Source organism: Crocuta crocuta, unplaced genomic scaffold, assembly GCF_008692635.1.
Source record: "Crocuta crocuta isolate KB4526 unplaced genomic scaffold, BGI_CrCroc_1.0 scaffold35, whole genome shotgun sequence".
NCBI lineage: Eukaryota > Metazoa > Chordata > Mammalia > Carnivora > Hyaenidae > Crocuta > Crocuta crocuta.
In genome coordinates, this window is record NW_027530625.1 from 4,439,726 (window position 1) to 4,461,939 (window position 22,214).

The 22,214-nt window shown below is 51.1% G+C and overlaps 1 protein-coding gene across 3 annotated transcripts in view; it reads left to right on the top strand.

Annotated features, from left to right (window-relative positions):
- Window positions 1-22,214, top strand: part of LRSAM1 (leucine rich repeat and sterile alpha motif containing 1) — a 37,918-nt gene that overhangs the window by 4,563 nt on the left and 11,141 nt on the right. For all 3 annotated transcript variants that reach the window (XM_077768253.1, XM_077768252.1, XM_077768254.1), the window contains exons 6-18: window positions 33-110; window positions 1,236-1,304; window positions 2,928-3,012; window positions 3,968-4,089; window positions 6,807-6,897; window positions 10,516-10,646; window positions 14,258-14,287; window positions 14,700-14,822; window positions 14,947-15,086; window positions 15,955-15,999; window positions 17,936-18,006; window positions 20,183-20,282; window positions 21,648-21,735. In XM_077768253.1, the coding sequence (XP_077624379.1) occupies window positions 33-110; window positions 1,236-1,304; window positions 2,928-3,012; window positions 3,968-4,089; window positions 6,807-6,897; window positions 10,516-10,646; window positions 14,258-14,287; window positions 14,700-14,822; window positions 14,947-15,086; window positions 15,955-15,999; window positions 17,936-18,006; window positions 20,183-20,282; window positions 21,648-21,735 (1,173 nt within the window). The remainder of the gene's footprint in view (window positions 1-32; window positions 111-1,235; window positions 1,305-2,927; window positions 3,013-3,967; window positions 4,090-6,806; window positions 6,898-10,515; window positions 10,647-14,257; window positions 14,288-14,699; window positions 14,823-14,946; window positions 15,087-15,954; window positions 16,000-17,935; window positions 18,007-20,182; window positions 20,283-21,647; window positions 21,736-22,214) is intronic.

Consider the following 22,214-nt stretch of genomic DNA (forward strand, 5'->3'; position numbering starts at 1 on the left):
CAGGCTAACGCGCCACAAATCTCTTCCCACAGGTGTTGATTGTCCACACGAATCACCTCACTTCCCTGCTCCCTAAATCCTGCAGCCTCCTGAGTCTCGCAACCATCAAGGTATGGGAGCCCTTGTCCCACATGTCAGGAGCTCTGTCTGGTGCTCCAGGTGGCTGCCAAGCTGCCTTTGGTAAAGTTCATGCCAGGCAGGCCTAACGTAACAGTCAGGCTGGGGTTGGATCGGCACCACTTACTGGGCACCTTCTACGCGCTGTGCATGGGGTGGGGTTACAAAGATAACCAGCCGCAGGCCCTGCCTTCAGGGGGCCTGCCAGACAGGTAGGAAGGTAAACCATGAACTCCCAGAGAGCTTGGAAACTGAGGAGCCCAAAGGAGAAGGCCCCGGAGGGACACCAGGCATCATGTGGTCAGTGTGTGAAAGCCTGTGATTTAGGCTGACCCTCTCCTAACTCTCAGCCTCTCCAGGACAGGGACAGGGACTTACTCACATGTGACATGACCTATGGCCTCAGGATTATTGCACACGAGCATGAGCTATGACAGTGGAGGAAAAGATGGCAGCATCAGGCATCAAAGTGTTTTTCATGGGTATTTCCGGTTTATAGGAGTTGCGGTCGTTTTTACTTCTCTTTGTTATTCTGGTCCAACACTCATTATTTTTGTTGTAAAACAAGTAACTTTTTATATGTATTTCAAATATATATTTAGTACGTATGTTTGTATTTCATATATATGTGTATGAAACATACTACCTACTCCAGTGTGTTATCTGTGCCTTGTTGGCTTATTTTCACTGTTAAAAAAATTAACAAGTGCAGTTAAGCAAAGAAATGGAGGGAATTATGTATGTAATTCCACACTCCAGAGAACTGCTATCAATATTTTATTGCATGTTTGGTAGTCTTTTTCTACAAAAATAATATAATTACACTGTGGGGAGTTTTCCTTTCTAACGTGAATACTTACGCATACTGTTTTATAGCACACTGTTTTGCACAACAGTTAAAAATGAGTACCTGATAAAAGAAAGAGGTGGTTTAATATTTTGGAAACGGAGTGGAGCCGGAATACATGACTCTTTAGTTGGAGAGGAATGTTGGGGCCATCTGTTCTAACACCAGAGGCAAGAAGAGACCCCTGGCGTGATCTCACCTCCAGAGCCCGAAATCTGCTGGTTTCCTCAGTCAATGACTGTGAGGGCTTAAGCTAGTCTTCCTTCGGCAGGTTCTGGATCTGCATGATAATCAGCTGTCCGCTCTTCCCGACGACATCGGGCAGCTGACCGCCCTCCAGGTACGTGTGCAGGACACACAGAACCCGCCTCTGACGGCCTGAGTGGGAGGTTGCAGCCGCACAAGCCTGGAGAGTTCTGCCTCTGCTCAGGCCCGGGCCACCCCAGGTGCCGGCTCCCCCTGCCCCTTTCCCGCGAGGAAGCCTGGTGACGCCCTGGCCACCGTAGTCTGCGCTGTGGAAGCCTCCATGCCGTATTTGTGGCCTGTGCCTTTGGGGTTTCCTCGTGAGCCCCCACGATGTACAGGAAATGATGGATCCGGCCCTCTGCCTCAGCCTCCCACTGTGGTCCGGGCCAGCCATAGCCCCTGCGTGCCGGCTGCGCGCTAAGCATTTCCTTCGCGTTGTCTCTGGTTTGCTTCCTCGCAGCTGCGCCAGCAGGTGCCGGGAGTAGCCCCACTTCACAGGGGAAGAAGCAGCTTTCCTCCACACGGAGATTAAAACCCATGCTCTTCGCCGAGCCCCTTCAGACCCTGTATGATGGGCCCACCTGCCTTTTTCTCCTCTCCTGTCCCTGTCGCTCCCGGCAGTCAGCTCCTGAACCCCTCCTGGCCTCTCGCCCCCCTGCGGCAGGGCCTCCGCACGCAGACCTCCCCTCCTCCCTCGGCCTGAATGGCTCATCATCTCCCGGCCCAGTGTCCCCGAGGTGCCTCTCCGACCTCCCTGTCAGAGCAGATCCACCTTATCGGCTTTGGTCCCATACCCAGCTTATTTCCCTGCGAGCAAAACAACAGTCCACAATTGCAAATCAAGCGTTTGCTGGCTTGAGGGAGCCACAGTCCTCTGAGGGCAGCACCCCAGCTAGCGACTGCCTCCAACGTGGAGGAGACCAGGAAGTGACACGAGTGAGCGGCCCTACGGCGTGCCACTGCACTTTTCAGAAGAGACAGCTGAGGTCACTTGCCCAACAGCACACAGAGAACACGTGTCAGGGAAGTAGTGACTGCTGCCCCTTAGAAAGCCCCAGCGAACACCTGGGTGTAGGATCCTTGGGGATTTTATTTCAATGTGTATATTTTTATAGACTTGGTGCATCCATTGTCTTGATACTTCTGGACACCTGACAGTAACCCAGAACCATCCTTTGGCTCATCAAATATTCATCTGCCACATTATCTGTAACGGCTGCTTTCCATTGCGTCAGTGTTTAATGAGTCCTTAGCGCGTCACCCTGTTGGCCTGGCTCGCCCCGCAGTGCCGCATCTGGGAGGGAGCGTGGCCTGCGGGATCCCACCAGCCTGCCTTCCGGCCGGGGCACTGCCAGCCACTAGCCTGGAGACCCCAGGCAGATCCCGCACCTTTACACAGCTCAGCTTCCCTCCCCCAGATCCCTTCTTCCTCCGTGCTTGATTGTGGGGCCCCTGTTGGGCATTCTGTGGCCTGCGTAAGTGATGGGACCCCCCCACAAGTACCGGCTCAAGGGCTGGCTTTGCTCTCTCGGGCACGTGACTTCACCAGTGTGAGCTCAGTTTTCTCATCTCTCAAATGGGATCATTTATGCCTTCCTCACGGGCTATCAAGAGTAGATAAAGTTGCATGTGGTACCCAGGTGATGCCTGGCCTAAAGCAGGGGTGGACACTACTATCCATGTGTGGGTTCTCATGTCATTTTTCCCTCTTTCTTAGGTATTGAACGTGGAAAGGAATCAATTGACGTATCTCCCACGTTCCATTGGGAACCTGATCCAGCTCCAGACCCTCAATGTGAAAGGTAGGGACCAGGAAGCCCTGTCCATGTGATTTTCCATCAGCTCTAGGCTGTCTGGGCCTGGCATCCATGGAGAGCCCCTCCTGGGGACCCCTGAGCATGAGGGCGGCCAGTCCTGGGGCATCCCTGTGACCTGGACTGACCCTGTTGGGGTGGTCTATCTCCGGGGTAACCAGAGGTGGGGCATCTGGAGAGTTCCTGGACCCTTCAGTCCAGAGCCTTACAGCGAGGAGGGCCCACAGTCCTGACAGCCAGGATCCTGGCACTTAGCCACTCGTATCTGTAATAACGAGGAGCGGTAGGAGCCTCAGTGATGCTTCTGACAGAGCCCCGCGCACAGGGAAGAGCGTCCACAGGCAGCGGTGCCGTGAGCCTGAGTCCCTGACAGGGAGGTGCGCTCCCCACCGGAGGCTGAGAGCAGTGACTTGCTCAGGACCACCCCATGTGTTAGTGACAGAGCCCAGAGTCACACGCACCATGCTTGCTCCCATGCCCCTGGCTCCCTCATGTCCTCTTGTGGTCCTTAAGCACTTCCTGCACTAAACACCTCAGTTTACTTATTTGTAACACAAGTGATGATAAAAATAATGATACCGTATTTGTTGATCACTTACTGTGTGGTAGGCACTGTGCTGAGGGCTTTGTATGCATAGTTTCATTGAATCCTTTGATGTTCCTTGAGGCCCTATAGCATTATTATCCCCATTTTACAGATGGGAAAACTGGCCCAAGGAGGTACAGTCTGTTTTCCAAAGTGACTCAGCTAATAATGGTGGAGTAAGAACTTGAACCCAGGTCACTGAAACTCGACCATGGTGCTCTTCCTCACAGAGCCTAGGTCTCAGGACCTGGCACGTGCCCTGGAGTCAGAGTGAGGCACCCACTTCCCCCCAAGTCCTGGCAGGAAGCTGGTGAAGGGGCTTTGGGGGATTGAGCTGTGCCATCCGGCTTTCTGCAGATAACAAGCTACGGGAGCTTCCCGACACCGTGGGGGAACTTCGAAGCCTCCGTACCCTTGACATCAGTGAGAACGAGATCCAAAGGCTGCCACAGCTGCTGGCGCACGTTCGAACCCTGGAAGTAAGTGGGGAGCTGTTCTCCTCTGGGGTCCTCTCAGGCCAAACCCCCTCCCCACAAGTCCCGAATGCCGGCCCTGGTCATGGGGTGCTGGGCTCACAGGGATCTCCGGGCACGTACCTAGGGGCTGGCAGAGAGACTGATGTCAGACAGTGGTAATTAGGTGACTTCTGCCGCCACGCGCACCAGAGGCAGGAGAGCACACTCCCAGGGTGAAGAGCTAAGGCTGAACCCTGCGGGGGGTGTGCTGTGAGCATTTCGCGCGGGCTTTGAGCCAGACCTTGAGAGAGGAAAAGGGGGCACTCCGGTGCTGGGGGCAGTACCAGGAACACAGGCAGTGGGGAGCACGGGGTGTGTTAAGGGGAGGGGGAGATCTGATGTGGTGGGAAGCTGCTGTGTCTGGACAGTCCAAGTTGCGAAGAGCCCAGAGTGCCGTGAGGGGGAAAGTGGCCTCGCCAGGAGGTGTAGGAAGTGGGTTTCATGGGGGGAGGGAGGGCACGCTCTTCCTGGGTCACCGTATTCGTTTGCTAGGGCTGCCGTAACAAAGTCCCATGACTGGGTGGCTTGAACAAGACATTTATCTTCTCACAGTTCTGGCACCTGGAAGTCCAAGATCACGGTGCCAGCAAAGGTGGTTGCTTCTGAGACCTCTCTCCTTGGCCTGTAGACAGCCATCTTCTTTTCCTCTCTTTATAAGAACACCAGTCATATCAGATTAGGGCCCAGCCTGGTGACTTCACTTTGAACTTGATTACCTCTTTAAAGACCTTCTATCCAAATATGTCAACATCAAAGGTAAAGGGGGGTTAGGACTTCAACATACGTGTTTTCAGGGCACACACGATCCAGGCCCTGACACAGGGCAGCTCACGCAGGGAAGGTGGGCTTTTACCCTTGCCCACGTTTATCTGGTGCTTACTAAGCCTGGGTGCTTAACCTGCATCAGTTTCCTGAATCTTCATGAAAATCCTGTGAGGCAGATACTACTGTGCCCTTTTGCAGCTGAAAACACTGAGGCGTGGACAGTTTAAGGAGCTTGCCCAAGGGCCACACAGCTAGTGATAGCAGAGACAGGATTGAGAACCAGGCAGTCTGAATCGAGGGCCCGTGCTCTTTTCCTCTGTGAAACTCAACCTTCTGGAACAGGGACTTCTCCATTCATGATGATGCACAGTCGGGACAACATCCCAGAATCCTCTGATGAACCATTAGTGAATTACGTCTCAGATCAGACTGCTAAGCATTAGCCTCTGTGTCAGAAACGGGCTGGTGAACATGTAGATAGCAAAGGGAGGTGGCTGACGCCAGAGTCTGGTGCCTCCTGCCATGACAGCCAGCCTGAGAAAGGACGGGAGGGTTAGCTCCTCTCCCTGGGCCGGCTGGAGAGACAGGTCAAGACACGGTTACTCTGTGCTGTCCAATAGAACTTTCTGCAGCTCTGATGGAAACGTTCAATGACTCTGCAGTCCAAATCGGTAGCCACTAGCCACATGTGGCCTTTGAGCACTGGCAGTGTGGCTAGTAGGACCAAGGAGGTGTATGTTTAGTTGTGCTGAATTTTAACCAGTTTATATTTTAATAAACTAAGTCACACATGCTTGGCAGCCACTGCGTCAGAGCAACCAGCTCGCAGCAGCACAGATTCTAAAGCCATTGGAGGGGGAGCTCGGGAGTGGTGCATTTTACATCCGGTCTTTACAAAAAGCTTTTGAGCTTCTCGGTGGCACCCAGGGCAAACCCTTTCTCAGGATGCGACAGTAGTGGTCATTCTAGGTTAAGGCCAAGGTCTTTCTCGCATGTTGTCTCATATTGTCCATCAGACAGCCTGTTGGCTGGGTGACGTGCCTGTTTACCTCTGGGGGGGCCGTGCCTCAGAGACATCAACTGCCCTGTTCTCGGGTGCACAGCTGGAACAGGATGAGCTGGAGTCTAACCCCAGGGCCGAGCGGCTGAGCGCAGCTAGCAGAAACCCCCGTAAACTGTGTGTCCCATGCAGCTACTGCAACTGAGGGACCGAGCTTTAAATTCCCTTTCATTTTACTCAGTTAAAAGCTAAGCTTCAGTGGCCAGGCGTGGCTCACGGCCACCGCCCTGGGTGGTGCAGCCCCAGCGACCACCACACTTTGCTGTCGGTGACCAGCATTACCCATGTGGGTTAGTTTTCTTTAGACCCAGCCCCCCCAAACCAGATAGGCAGTGCTCCGCTCCAGAGCAGGCTCCCCGCTGCAGTGCATGTTCCTGAGCTCAGAGGCCGTGCGAGCCAGGGCTGGGTTCAGGTTTTTTTCTAACTTAAAAGATCACATTGTTAAACATACGTCATGTAGAAAATACCCCGGAATCTACCCTTTAGAAGAAGCCACTTAGAGGGTGGTATATATTCCTCCAAACTGTTTTTGTAAATACACACTAATGCAAGGGAATGTGAGTTTTCTTTTTTAACAAATACGGAATCTTATTCTCTATGTATCCTGTATATATGCAGTTTATTTTTTGTCCGCTTAATTTATGTTTTTATACGAAAACATCAATCCCATGCTGGCTGCACGCCAGGCTCTGTTTGAGGTGCTGGGGGCGCAGCAGGAACAAGACAGGGGAGCCGCCCCTGCTGTGGGCAGAGGAGACCGTAAACACGCGCATTCATAACTAAAGCAGGTGCTTTGCCGTCGTGTTGATCAGTGAAGCGGGCGACACGTATAAAGAGGTTCCCCTTGTGTCTGCAGACCCTGAGCCTCGACGCCTCGTCCATGGTCTACCCCCCACAGGAGGTGTGCAGCGCCGGGACCCAGGCCATTCAGCGGTTCCTCTGCAAAGGTAAAGCCCGGAAGGTGGCCTGCCTCCTTCGATCAGTGAGCAAGCATGGTCCCAGCAACTGCCCTGTGCCAGCCCGGGCTCGGGGACAGCAGAGACCAACGAGGCCACCATCCCTGCCTGCGCAGAGATCTCCAGATCTAGCAGGAGAAACAGGCAGAACAGATGGTCACACTAGGAAATGTAATTACCGGTTAGGCTGGGGCCTCAGGGAAGGTCTGAGAAAGTGGTTCAGCAGAAACCTGAGGGTGATTAACACTTAGGAAGGAGAGAAGGCTACTGCTGCCAGAAGGAGAGCCCCGTTGAAGGGCCCAGCGGAGGGGGGGAGGGCAGTGGGAAGCATGCCTCGGGGGTGCGGAGTGGCTGGGCGCCGATGCAAAGGAAAGAAACAGGGTAAAGCCAGAGAGACCATCTGGGCCACGTGTCAAATAGGAGAGGGCTTTGATCACTTTGCTTTTGATAAAGTTCACTCCAGCTGCAGAGAGGAGAAGGGAGTGGAAAAAGCAAGAGTGGAGGCCAGGGACCAGATAGGAGGTCATGCACAGAGGCCACAGTGGACTGGACTTGGAGGAGTGGCAGTGCAGTGAGAACCCAGGGCCACCAGTGATCTGAGTGCCCCGAGGGTGGGGGGCGGTATATCCAGCCACCTCCTGCCCGGCTGATGTTCTTAATCAGGGGCTCCTGTCACCTGGAGAACTTCTAGAACATGGCTAAGACATATACATGCGGTCAGCTGTTGGCGACGAAAGTGCCATTGCAAGGCCACAAGAAAGGAAAGCAAAGGTTTTTTCACTTAATGACTGCGGATCAGTTGGGTATCCGTGTGAAAGTAAAGAACCTTAATTTCTTCCCTCACTAGGAGACAGGCAGCATCAGCCATGGAAGACTGATAAATTAGATTTCAGTAACATCAAAAAGACACCACTTAGGGAAAAAAAGCGCAAGTCATAGAGTTGGAAAGGAGATCTGCGATACACGCATGTCCAACACAGGACCTGTTTCAGCAGATAAGAAGGTGAATAAGGCAAAGGCACTATCAAAAGACATGAATAGGAATTTTACAAGAAAACAACATCCAGGTGGCCAACAGGATCCCAAAAAAGTGTCCAACATCACTTTTGTCCATAGGAAAATGCAAATTAAAACTGCCCAGAGCTACTTAAATCCTAACACTAAAGTTAACGTGGCTACGAAGAATTAGCAAACCTATGGAGCGACAGGAGCTTCCGTGCCCCACAGGTGGGAGCGTGAGTCCTAACCTGCCGCAGAGAACGGCTACGCAAGGTGCACCCTCAAACCCTGTGAGCCACCCATTCCATGCCTGGGCCAAGTGCGTATGAACATATGTCAGATGCACTGTTCGTAACAGCCCCGGCCGGAAACAACCCAAATGCCTGTCAAAGCTTGTATGGTAAATCAACTGCTTTAGACTCACGTATGAATATCAGACAGCAATCAGAAAGGACAAAAAAAGCAGGCTTCGTGCTACAAGAGCAAACCTCGCAGACACCGTGTGCAGTGAGAGGCCACATGGAAAGGAATATGCACTTTTATCAGCACATGAGCTCTGAACCAACACCGAGTCCTGTTTATAAGGGTGAATCTGCTTTTAAACACTCATGAAGCTGTGCGTGAAGACTTTGTGCTCTTTTCTGTGTGTGTGTGATTCTTCAGTTAAAACAAAAATAGTTACACATCACACAACAGCTGCTCAGGCCGCACAGCTACCAAATTAGTGTTGAGCACCAGGTGATTCTCATGCGCACCCTGGCCAGTGGCTGAGCTACGCCATAGTCTCTTCTTTCTTTCTTCAAGTATAATTAACATAGCACTATACGAGCTTCAGGTGTGCAATTTGATGACTCGATTCTATACCTCGACTCAGTGCTCATCCTGATAAGTGTGCTCTTAATCCCCTTCACCTGTTTCACCCATCTCCCCACCCTCAAACCCTTTATTTTCCTTCAAAAGATTTTTAAATTATGCCATTTCTAGGTGTACAAAGAACAAAGCAGTGAACATATGTATACCCACAAAACAGCTTAAGAAAGAATCTGTTTATTTGAACGGTATAGGAGGTATGCATTATTATGTAAAGTTTTGGGGCTTGCTTTTTTAAAAATACTTTTTACAAACCCCCAAAAGGGATCATACTGTTGTGATTCTCCTCTTTTCACTCAAGAATAGGTCTTGGGCCTTTTCCTATCTCATAAAGGGTGGATCTGCCTTTTTGTTTTTTTATGTTTATTTATTTTTGAGAGAGAGAGAGAGAAAGAGCATACATGGGAGGGGCAGAGACAGAGGGGGACAGAAGACCCAAAGGGGGCTCTGCACTGACAGCAAAAAGCCCGACACGGGGCTCAAACTCACAAACTGTGAGATCATGACCTGAGCTGAAGTTAGATGCTTAACCAACTGAGTCACCCAGGTGCCCCCCCCCCTTTTTTTTTAACATTTATTTTTGAGAGAGAAAGAGTGCAAGCACGGGAGGGGCAGACAGAGAATCTCAAGCAGGTTACGTGCTGACAGCAGTGAGCCTGACTCTGGGCTCCAACCCATGAACCGTGAGATCATGACCTGAGCCAAAGTCAGACGCTTAATTGACCGAGCCACCCAGCTGCCCCAGATCTGCCTTGTTTTAAAGTGATATATAACATTTCATGTGTGGAGCCCCACAACTTGTGTGGCCTTCCCCTTATGGTGAACATGAGGTGGTTCCCAGTCTTCGGCTGTTAAATTTTAACCCCCCACCCCCACCCCCCGGCTATGGCACCGTGGGAGTATTCCCCTCAGGCAGACAGAGTGGGACTGGCAGACAAAGGGGCAAGCGCTGTGTGCTGCCCGTTTCCATTCCCACGAGAAGTGTGAGAAGACCCTCTTCTTTCCACAAGTAACACTCGGTGTCATTTTTGCCAGCCTTCTCCGTTTGTTCATTCTGATGGATAAACAAAGTTACGTCCTTGGTTATTTGAATATTCATGTACGTACTGGCCATTTTTAGTATTTCTTTTTCCATTTGTATTTTAAAAAGACAACTTTGACCATATTAGAATCTAAAAGTTCTTTACTTCAAAAGGATCCTGTCATTAAAGTTAAAAAGACAGGTTACCATCTGGAAGAAGATCGTTCAAATATATATTATAGGCCCAAGGTTATTAGCTAGAATATGTAAAGAGCTTCTATAAACCAGTAAGAGTAAGGCAAACAAACAAACAAAAGAATAAGGCAAACAACCCACCCAAAAATTGGTAACAGGTAAGAACTCCTGCCAAAGTATGCGGGAGAAAAGTATGCAGGACCACAGAAGGCAAGTCTCTTGCCCAGGGTCTCACAGGCAGCCTTCTCCACTAATCTCACACTTTCTCATCGCCTCATTCTCACGTGGATGGTAAAGAGGCAGCTGGTGAGCTTATTTATTCACTCAGCTGACGCTTACTGAGTACTTACCACGGTGCAGGCCTTGCCGTCAGGGAGGGTGAGCAAGATGGAGGGCCCAGTCCCATCCGGGGCAAGGGAGCAGTAGACCAGGCAGGTGGGACAGGATGCTGGGGACGAGGGTGGAGGCTGAGGGAGGGGACCACTCTGTGGCCCACTCTGGACAGCTTGTGCCGTCTCTTGCAGAGTCCGGGCTGGAATACTACCCTCCTTCTCAGTACTTGCTGCCAGTCCTGGAGCAGGATGGAGCCGACGCTTCGCAGGACAGCCCCGACGGGCCCACAGACAGATTCTCCAGGGAGGAGGTGGAGTGGCAGGTAGGCGTACCTGCCTGCTGATGTGTGGAGTGTGGAGGGGAGGCCCTGGGTGTCGGGGGGCTGTTCAGAGCTGCAGGTCCCGGATTCCTCCATCAAACCAGAATTCACCTCCATTCAGACCAGTGTGCTCAGATGCTTTCACGAGGCCTACTATGCTGCCTCCCCCACCACCTCCCCAAACTTCAGCTCCCCAGCTTCCTCTGTGCTCCCTGAACTCTTTGGGACCTCTGAACTTGCAGTTCGCTCCGTCTGGAATTCTCCCCACTCCCCACCTTCATCTCCTCCTTTGGTTCTGTCTAAAGCCCACATCCTCTGAGAAGACCCCCGCCCAGGCCCGGTCTCCTGCCATGTGGTCTAGGTGCCCACACGTCTCCTCGGGAGCATCTGTCACAGCTCTAAGTGAAAAATTACATGGGAGATGCCTTGTTTAACATCTGTGAAGCTTTGTGAGAGTGAGGGTCGTGTCTGGATTGTTCATTGTCGTCTCTCCGTGAGTGCTTCCTGCCTCGGTGCCCTTGCTGTCAGAGGCCTGTGCTGCTCTTGTCTGCGGAGAAGTACATGTGTTCGCATGGCAGCAGGCTGGCCCTCCCTGGTCCCTGGCAGTGACCTCTCTTGGGAGCAGCATGGAGGAGGAGGGAGCACTTGACCCACTGGAACCACACAGAAACCACCTGTGGTCCCATCTGTGCTCCCACAGGGGGCCCACGACCCAGGGCGCCCGATGGCAGGCAGAGGGGGCACCAACTGCTGCAGGTTTGGCCTCCTATCTTCCGGGGACTTGTTACTAACCTCCCATCCCCGGGTGCCACCCTTCGCTGTCGGACAGGGCCCACCGCGAGCGCCTTTGTGGTTTTGTCTGTTGGCTGACAGCTCAGTGAGAGATAGGGAGGGTCAATTTCCACCTGGGAAATTGTGCCCATTTTTCCTCTCAAAATATTTGCAATGAACATTTTTGATGCAAGATTAGTAGACTGAGTATACAAAGAGCTCTTCTGAAGCAGTAAGTCGAAACAGAGAACCATCCCAAGAGGGGAAAAAAAATGGGCCAGAGGTATATCAACAGGTACTTTACAGCCTAAAACAGTATAGATGTCGGGCGTCCAGCTAGCTCAGTCAATAGAGCGTGTGACCCTTGATCTCAAGGTCGTGAGTTCAGGCCCCACGTTGGGCGTAGAGCTTACTTAAAGACAATGTAGATAGATGATCGGTAAATATGAAAAAATGCCCGACTTCCCTAGTAATCAGAGAGTGGTAAATTAAAATACCATTTCACCCTCAGATTAGTACAGGTGTTGTTTTGCTAATTTCCTGGCCACAGTGTGGGGAAATCATGGCCTCCTAAATTGTTCTTGGGAAACTGGTATTCCCACCATGGAAGATAACCTGATAATACGGTCCAGTAGCTCAGGCTCCGGCAGCCCCACTCCTCAGTATGTATCCCCAGAGACCCCCTCGCGCAAGGAGACCTTTACAAGAATGTTCATTGCAGCCTTATTTGCGGTAGTGACCTATTGGAATCTCCCTAAACGTCTCTCAGTGGGTAAGGGCTAAGCCACCTGTGTCCTGTCCATACCACGAGCTAGATCTCTGCAGGCTCAGATCACAGGACACTTGGGTACATAAAAAGGACAAGTTGCAGAACATGATGAATATAGTAGATTTCCCTTTTCATGCTTAGAAGGTTCAAATACAGATCAGTAATAGCTATTAAGAGGGGTGCAGTTTGACGGACAGGGAATTTTGGGGGGTAATGGGATTGTTCTAGGTCTTGATTATAGTGACAGTTACATGACTGCATTGGTCAAAGTGTCTAAAACTGCATACTAAGGATGAATTTTAGAGTATGTGAATTATGGCTTCCATAAAACATGTATTTATATATGAGCACAGAGACAAATCTATTTTCCAAAGGCACAAATTATATGTAAATAGATGCATAGACTTGGGTCTGATAATGGTAGTTACATGGCAGGAGGGAACCAGGATCAGGCTGGGGCATGGTCCATGAATACTTACATGCTGTCTTTTAATCTTTTATAAGGAGAATATATTATATCTATAATTTTTTATGAAGCTTTTTAATATTTATTTTTGAGAGCAAGAGCTTGTGCGGCCACACATGTACACACAAGTGAGCAGGGGAGGGGCAGAGAGAGGGGGAGACAGAGGATCCACAGCAGGCTCTGTGTTGACAGCAGAGAGCCCGATGTGGGGCTCGAACTCCCGAGCCATGAGATTATGACCTGAGCTAAAGTCGAGACACTTAACCAACTGAGCCACCCAGGTGCCTCCCCCATGTGTATTTATTTTTGAGGGGGGCGGAGAGAGAGCGCGAGAGCTGGATGTGGGGCTTGAACTCAGGAGCCACAAGATCGTGGCTTGAGCCAAAGTCAGATGCTTAACCAACTGAGCCACCCAGATGCCCCAGATACTATCTGTATAATTAAAAATTAAATTAATTAAAAAATTTTTATTCCTACCTCAGCATGGGACAAATCTGATTTCTATAAAATATGCTGCTTTTACAGCTCAGACAGAGACCGATCTTGGCCTCCAACCTGGATAACTAAATACAAGGCCACTTAAAAAATCTGTGTGTGTGTGTGTGTGTGTGTGTGTACGCACGTGTGGGTGGATGTTGCAGTACAAGAGTAGTTCATGCTCCTCATTACAAGTCTGAACAATACAGAAATATGTAAACTACGTGAATGTCCCCTCTCCCCAAGGTAATTCACAAGCTGACTTCCTTCTCAACAAATACAAAACTCCGAGTTGAGCTTCGTTGCTCCTCTGACCAGAACAGAATCCTGCTGCCCAGAGAGGGAAAGATGGCTTCTGGGTAGCTCCCCACGTTTGCCCCAAGATTTGACCATGTGTGATCCATTGCATGGATGCACCAGGACTTACCCAAGTGACCGCCTGTTGATAGGCATCTGAGTTACCACAGGTGTTTTCACTCTTGAGAACATTTCTATAAGAGGGTGCCTGGGTGGCTCTGTTGGTGAAGCGCCCGACTTCGGTCCAGGTCGTGATCTCACAGTTTGTGTGTTTAAAGCCCACATCAGGCTTGCTATCTGCATGGAGCCTGCTTCGGATCTTCTGTCCACCCCACCACCCCTCTCCCACCTGCTTCTCTGCTCATGCACTCTCCCTTCTCTCTCTCTCTCTCTCTCTCCCTCTCTCTTTCTCGTTCTTAAAAATAAACGTTAAAAATTTTTAGTATCTAACACTTCTGCAGGAACAAGTACACATACCTTTGTGCATTTGCAGTATTCTGATGGGCTAGAGCTTTGGGGCACTGCAGCGTGCTGTATGGACAGGGGGCCACATATCCCACTTCTGGTCTCCCTCCTAAGTGCCGCACCCCAGAACTGTCCTGAAGAGCTTCCTACAATGTGCCGAACCAGGTGGTTCTTGACCCTGGTGTCCACTAGAACCATCTGGGACCTTTTATCAGACTACCCTTCCTCCTCGTCCCCACCCGCCACACCATTCTGCTGCAGCGCTCTGGGGTTGGCCCAGGAGTCTGAATGGTGTCCCACTGCCCAGCAATTCTGGCCACGGGCTGTCCACCTCTTCATCACTGTCTTTTTTTCTCCTCCCGCCCCCAGAATAGGTTCTCCGACTATGAGAAGAGGAAGGTAAGAAAATGCGTTTCCTCCTTGGTCACTTTTTTTTTTTTTATCAAAGATCTCGACTATTAAAAAAGATTGGAGGGAACAACTTCTTTCTGCCTCTAAGTTAGAGGGTAAACTAAAGTTTTCCTCTTACGTACATTGCCTCACCACATCCTTATGCAGCCTCCGTGGGTGACCAGCTAGCTCCCCTTCACAGATGAGAAGCCTGAGGCTCAGAGACCCCAGACTCTAAGCCACTAGGCTCTGCCAGTGACCAGCCTGTTTTGTTACAGTTGGGCCCTGGGCAGGAAGGTGAGGGAGACGGGCGGGGCGGGGAGGGGGGTNTATTCAGAGCTGAGGGGTAGATACACCCTGCTCCCGTGGCCGAATGCCCACAGAGCCTAGCCAGCCTTCACCGGGATCTACGTTCTTGCAGGAACAGAAGATGCTGGAGAAACTCGAGTTTGAACGGCGCCTGGAACTCGGGCAGCGAGAACATGCCCAGCTCCTTCAGCAGAGCAGCAATCAGAAGGACGAGATCCTTCAGACGGTCAAGGAGGTTCGTGAGCAGCCACGCGGGGTCCGGCTTGTCTGCGCACTCCCTCCAGGGAGGGGGGTAGGGATTGAGACCCCTTGCAGGGGCCCTTGGTGCCAGCTCAGGACGGCCACCCGTCCCGCTGCAGGAGCAGTCCCGGCTGCAGCAGGGCCTGAGTGAGCGCCAGCGCTGCCTGGACGCAGAGCGGCAGCGGCTGCAGGAGCAGCTGAAGCAAACAGAGCAGAACATCTCCAATCGGATCCAGAAACTCCTGCAGGAGAATCAGAGGTCAGGCCCCCAGTCCACAGACCCTGAGGCCTCCTCCCATGTGGTGCCCTTTGAAGAGCCTGGGGGTAGGGGCCCATTTCTCCCCTGTAGTCTACACTCCTGCCCCCAAGGTTTTCGTTGTTAGGGTCCAATCCTGGTACTATTTGCACCAACCCAAAGAGAAGAGAATCTGATCTGGCCCCACGCCCCCCAGGCTCCCCATCTATAAAGTGATGAGTGGGCTTAATAGAGTTGAAGTCACATCCTGCCCCAATATTTTGAGTTCCGAGTAACACGTTCCCTGAGGTCAGCCATGCAACCCACAGTGAGATTTGCCTTAACAAATCCTGTCCGAGGTGGGGGTTGCTGGGAGTAGGCCTCGGTGGGCTTGAGGGAAAGGAAGCCAGATGGAGGAAGGTCCAGGTGGGGTCCCCTGTGGAAAGCACCCTGAAACAGGCTTTTGCCACATCCCCTGTTGCTTCCAGGCTTCCTTTTGCTTTTCCCTTACGGGCCTGTCACACAGCAGCTCTGCAGGGCCCAAGCGAGCCTGCGCGAGCCGCACAGCGCGCTCTCCCCGCCGGGGTGTCCCGGGAAGCTACCCTTTGTCAGGTGCTGCTTACGTGCCAAGCGCTTTGTGTATATTCTCTTACTCTTTACAAATACCCCATGAAGCCTTTTTCTTATTATGATCCCATTTTGCAGATGAGGAACGGGGGCTTGGTGGGAATGAGTAACTGGCTCAAGGGCACTGAGCGCCGAGGTTCTGGGGCTGAGGGGCCTGGGGCCAGTTACTGAGCTGCACAGCCAGTGCAGAGAAGGGGAGAGCAGTTCTGTTGCAAACAGGCCTGCCGGCGACACCAGCAGGGACGCTTTATGGTTTGCTCTGCAGGCAAAAGAGAAGTTCCGAGATCTTGAAGTCGCTGGAAAATGAGAGGTTAGTGTTTGACTCTGGCACTTCCTTGGCGTTGCCTCGTGATGGGGGCAGGGGCTTGGGAGAGAACATTTTGTGGTTGTCCAGGATTATGCCAGAACACGTTTGCTAAAGCTCTAAGGAGATTCGCTGTAAGGAATATGGAGTCAAAAATAAATCACTGCCTGCACGTTGAACACACATGTACGTTCCTGAGAAAAATTAGGACACAAATAAAAATATATATAACGTCCAACTATATTGCTAATATAAAAAAAATTAGAGGGGCGCCTGGGTGGCTCAGTCGATCGAGCATCTGAGTTCAGCTCAAGTCGTGATCTCACGGTTTGTGAGTTGAAGCTCCGAGTTGGGCTCTGTGCAGACAGCTCAGTGCTGTCTGCTTTGAATTGTTTCCTCTCCGCCCCTCCCCTGCTCGCTTGCACACACGTTTACACTTACACTCTCTCTCTTTCTTTCAAAAATAAACATTAAAAACATTTTAAAAATTAGAAAAATCCATTTCTTATTAAGGGAAACCATCTGTCATGGAGTAGAAAATCGGGGGCTGCAGTTAAGGCAAAACAGTGTACAATTTCTTCACGACATAGCGCGTATTTGCGCTCAGAAAGCAAAAGAACCCAATTCTGAGTAGCTTACCAGACATTAGAGGTGGTGATCTTTGGGTTTTTTCCTTCGTGTTTTCCCTGTTTATTGGGACATGCCACTTCAGTAATTAGGAAAGATCTGAGCTGAGAGGAACGAGCCCTCCTTCTTTCCCCATCCTTTCCATCTTCCCTTCTTGCCCCCACCTCCCTGCCAGGATTAACCAGACTCCCCCTGGTTCCCTGGAATCTCAAAATAGCAGCGTGGACTTGGCTGTGGTCCTTGCGCCCACCTTCTAGGCCCCTGGCTGCTTGGGGAGTCCCCATGGGGTTGCAGGGCAGCCCCTCCACCTGCTTGCTGCAGCCTGACCAGGGAGGCCAAGGCCAAGTTGGGCTGTGGCCGGCTGGTTTATTTGGCTCGCACTTAACCCGGTGCCCTCTCTGCACTGGGCCTTCTGGGCTCGGCTGTGGATCCAGCAACGCACCAGATACGGCCTCCCCTGAGCAGCCTGCGGTCCTGGGCAGGAGGCCAAGGTACACGCATGCTTTCTCCAACAAAAACGCGACCCAACAGAAACTTGAGACGATGCTGTTCCCTCCAGGCCGCCATTACCAGTTTACTCTGGGGGAACGACGTATGCACACGCGGCGTGCACGCACATCCGTGCTTTTTCATTTCCATTTACTACATCGTGGGTGGATTTCCATGCCAAAAACCATATTTGTAATAGCTGTAGACTATTCCGTGACATGATTAAATCCTAATTTAATTAGCCCTCTATGGACATTGAAGTTTCTAGTTTTTCATAATTACAAGCAGTCTTAGGGCAAGTATTTTCTAAATATCCCCATATGCATTCACGTGAACACTCTTGAGGGAAACATTCAAAGGACCTTTTGATAGGTCTTGCCACATTACCTTCCAGAAGACCATTTTCCAGGTTATTCTCCTCTCAGCAGGACACGAAAGTGCCCTTTCACCACCTTCACTGCTGCTATTGGTGGGTGGTATTGGTTTTCCTAATGTCCCAATATGGTAGGTGAAAAGATCTTTAGGTATCAGTGGTGTTAAGCCTCTTTCCATGTGTTTATGGTCACCTGCATTTAAGCATCGTGAAGTGGCCCTCTGTGTCCTGTGCCCACTTTTCTAAGGAAATGTTTATCTTTTTATGCAAGATCCTTTGTGTACGAGGCTGGAGGCAAACTGGGCTCCCCTGGAAGTGGGAGATGCAGCAAGAACACACCTAGGCTGGCACATCCAGGAGGACTTCCTGGAGAAGGCTGTGTTCATCTGCTGGGATTTTCCATTGGAAATCTCACATCTGCTGGATAAATGGATGGATTTCTTTTGTTTCTAGAATAAGGATGGAACAGTTGATGTCCATAACTCAGGAGGAGACAGAGAACCTGCGGAGGCGTGAGATTGCCTGTGAGTCTCAGGGTGGGGGGTGCGGGGTCTCTTTTAGGGGCACCTGGGTTGCTCAGTCAGTTAAGCAGCCAACTTTGGCTCAGGTCATGATCTGAGTTTGTGGGTTCGAGCCCTGCATCGGTCTCTGTGCTGACAGCTCGGAGCCTGGAGCCTGCTTCAGATTCTGTGTCTCCCTCTCTCTGCCCCTCGCGTTTGTGCTCTCTTGCTCGTGCATGCTCTCGCTTGCTTGCTCTCTCTCTTTCTCTAAAAAATAAACATTTAAAAAAATTTTTTTTAATTTTTTTTAATGTTATATTTATTTCTGAGAGAGAGAGAAACAGCATGAGCAGAGAAGGGTCAGAGAGAGAGGAAGACACAGAATCTGAAACGGGCTCCAGGCTCTGAGCTAGCTGTCAGCACAGAGCCCGACGCGGGGCTCAAACCCATGAACTGTGAAATCATGACCTGAGCCGAAATCAGATGCTTAACTGACTGAGCCACACAGGCACCCCTTAAAAAATATTTTTAAACAACTGTACTCTTTTAAAAATTATTCTTAGGAAAGAATCAAATAATGAGATTGCACAAGGATGTTTGAGCAAAGACGTTTATTATTTAACAATTGCAAAAAGAGTCCAAATGCTCCCAGATAGCACATCATCTAAATAAACTTCGGTGATGTGGGCACCACAGTCCCCTGCAGCTGTACCCTCACACCGCCTCCTGGACATGGGGAGGTAGTGACAGAAAGTGAGAAGTGGTGTGTTTAGGGTTGTAACATTTTTAATGTTTTTTATTGTAATAAAATATATAACGTAATATTTTCCACGTTAACCACTTCTAATTGTCCAGTTCTGTGGCACTAAGTACCTTCATATTGTCATGCAGCCATCTCCAGCATCCATCTCCAGGACTTTTTCGTCTTCCCAAACTGAAGTTCTGCCCCCATTAAACCGTCCTCTCCATGCTCCTCCCCCCAGCTCCTGTAGAAGGCCCCATTCCATTTTGTCTGAATTTGACGACTCTTGTCACCCCACATAAGCAGAATCATACAGCATTTGTCATTTTGTGACTGGTTTCTTTTACTCATCATGACGTCCTCATCCATGTTGGAGCAGGTATCAGAACTTCCCGCCTTTTTAAGGCTGTGAACGATGTTCCATTGTGCGGGGGCACCTGGGTGGCTCAGTTGGGTGAGCATAGGACTTTTTTTTTTTAAGTGTTTATTTTTGAGAGACCACTCAAGTGGGGGAGCAGTAGGGGAGGGACAGAGAGAGAGAGAGAGAAACGGAGGATTTGAAGTGGACTTTGGGCTGACAGCAGAGAGCCTGATATGGGGCTCAAACCCACAAACTGTGAGCTCATGACCTGAACCAAAGTTGGACACTTAACCAACTGAGCCACCCGGGCGCCCTGGAGTGTCCGACTCTTAATTTCGGCTCAGGTCATGATCTCCGGTTTCATGGGTTGGAGCCCCGTGTCAGGCTCCGTGCTGACAGCGCATGACAGTGCAGAGCCTACTTGGGATATTCTCTCTACCTCCCCCTGCCCCCTCCTCTTCTCTCTTTTTTCTCTTTTTTTTCCTCTCTCTGCACCCTACCCCCACTCATGTTCACATGTGTGCGTGCTCTCTCTCTCTCAATAAAGTTAAAAAATATTCCATTGCATGTATATACCATTTTGTTCATCAGTGGACACTTGGGTTTCTCCTGCCTTTTGGCCGTTGTGAATAACAGTGCTGTGAACACGGGTGTACAAATGTCCAGTTCTCTGCTTTCAATTCTTTCATTTTAGCTTTTTTAATCTATAAATATGCATTAAAAATTGGAAGGATATACTATATCAAAATTAATATCTTTGGGTGACAAAGATGGTAGAAGATCTTGCGTGTGTGCTGTTCAGTGTTTTTACAATTAGCCTTTCAAGCTTGTTACTTGCATGTTTTTTTTTAATAGTTTATTGTCAAGTTGGTTTCCATATAACACCCAGTGCTCATCCCCATAAGTGCCCTCCTCCATGCCCATCACCCCCCTTCCCCCTCAGTTACTTGCATAGTTTTAAAAAGTGTATTTTTTTAAGTGTGACCATGAGGTGGGTGACGAGGGGAGCCCTCCAAGCCCCCCAGAAGCGGCGCCCGTCTCTCANCCCCCCCCCCCCCCCCCCCCCCCCCCCCCCCCCCCCCGCCGTGTTTCCCCAGCTGCCATGCAGCAGATGCTGACCGAGAGCTGCAAGAACCGGCTCCTCCAGGTGGCCTACGAGTCCCAGCGGCAGAACTTGGTCCAGCAGGCCTGTTCCAGGTAAGGTAAGGAGAGGCTTCCTGAGTTGACGGTGCTGGCTCTGCCCCAGGACCATGGGGTGAGAGTGGGGCATTGACCTTCCCACTGCCACCTCAGCCATGCCATCCGGGGCAAGCGGTGACTGGCCTTCGTGGCTTTTCTAGCTGGAGCCCAGGCTTGTGTCAGGCTATGGTAAAGTGACCGCGATCACTCCTTCTCCCACACTTTCTGTGAGCCAGGTGCTCGGCCAACCGATGTGTGTTAGCATATTGAATCTACGAGGGACCGTGTTGTTACTCACCCCATTTTGCCACAACCGCTCCAGCTCAGAGAGACCGTGTGACACACCCAGGGACACTCAGCTAGCACGTGGCCGAGCCAGGGTTCAAACCCAGGCAGAGCGGGGTGTGATCTCCGAGCATCCGCCTGAGTCGGAAGCAGGGTGTCCTGGAGGGGATGGTAAGGGAGTCGCTTTCACACTGGTGGCAGCTCCGGGTCCAGCTGTCCAAGTTCACCGCATCTCTGTGGGTTTGTCTATTGAAGGAGCCACAGGTGTCCGCACAGCCAGTGGAGAAAAGCTGTTGGTGCTCAAGAGATGGGCCAGGAGCACTGGCTGCCCTTAGGTTTCTCCACTCCTGCCCCCCTCGCCCCCCACCACAGCTGCCAGCTTCTCCCATGACCTCACAGGTGCAGGGACCTCTTCTTCCTTTCTCGGTGGCAGAACATCGTGCTTAGGAATGTGGGCCCTGGCAGCAGACAGCCCTGGATCCAGGGCCCACTTCCTCTGTCCGTAACTGATGTGTTGGGCCAGTTAGTTTCTTTCCTGAGCCTCAATTTTCTTATCAGAAAAAAAGGGATAAGTCAGAGTACCTACCCTGGGGTTGTTGGAAGATTGAAACAAAACCAAGATTATGACGAAGTATAGACGTATGTGAGGATGCAGGGCTTGAATTTTTGTGCCCAAAGCACTAGACCTGTTCTCAGAGACTAAGAGCAGACGCACGGCCAGGGTGAGAAGCACTGGGGGCGTACAGTGGGGCACGGATGTTACTGCTGCAGCAGGAGAGCTTCCTCGTGGCCCAAGTGGCTCAACCTAGGAGGTCCTGAGCTCCGTGCTGGCAGAGGTGATCGGGCAGAGGCCAGGCCACCACTTCACAAGGCATTGTAGAGGGGAGCTCGATGGAGGGGTGGATCAAAGTACCCAGAGACATGCTGACTTTGGGGCCATGGGGTTCAGACACACTCTCTGTCTGTGCCCAGCCCAGGATGTAGCCCCCAGCAGGTCCTTCTTGAATGTTGTTGAATGAGTAAATGGTTAATCTTAATCTCCAAGGTCCCTGGCAGAAAATGTTCAGAAAGTGAATTAACTTGTTGTCTTTCTGGCAGCATGGCCGAAATGGATGAGCGATTCCAGCAAATTCTGTCATGGCAGCAGATGGATCAGAACAAAGCCATCAGCCAGATCCTGCAGGAGGTGAGCCCTTGCCCAGGGTGTGAGGCCCCGACTTCCATTCAGGTTATGATCTCACAGCTCGTGGGTTCGAGCCCTGCGTCAGGCTCTGTGCTTACAGCTCAGAGCCCAGAGCCTGCTTCAGATTCTGTGCCTCCTTCTCTCTCTGCCCCTCCCTGGCTTGTACTGTTTCTCTCTCCCTCCCTCCCTCTCTTCTCTCAAAAATAAACAAACAAAAAAAGATGGGCACAGGGAGCCTGAGGCAGAGCATCAGAAATCCACGTGGAGCCCTGTCCTTAGAGAGCTTATAAAACCCAAGATGCTTTGTCCATTTATAGATGTACAGACTCCGGAAGGAGTGGGGCAGAGAAAGGGAGAGGGCGGTCTGAGGAGCACTCCCTACTTCCCTGGCAGTGCTGTGTGGCTCCACCGTAAGGGCCTCAGGGACGAGGACATGGTGATCGCACCATGGGGGTAGAGCCCACACGAGAGCACCAAGGGCC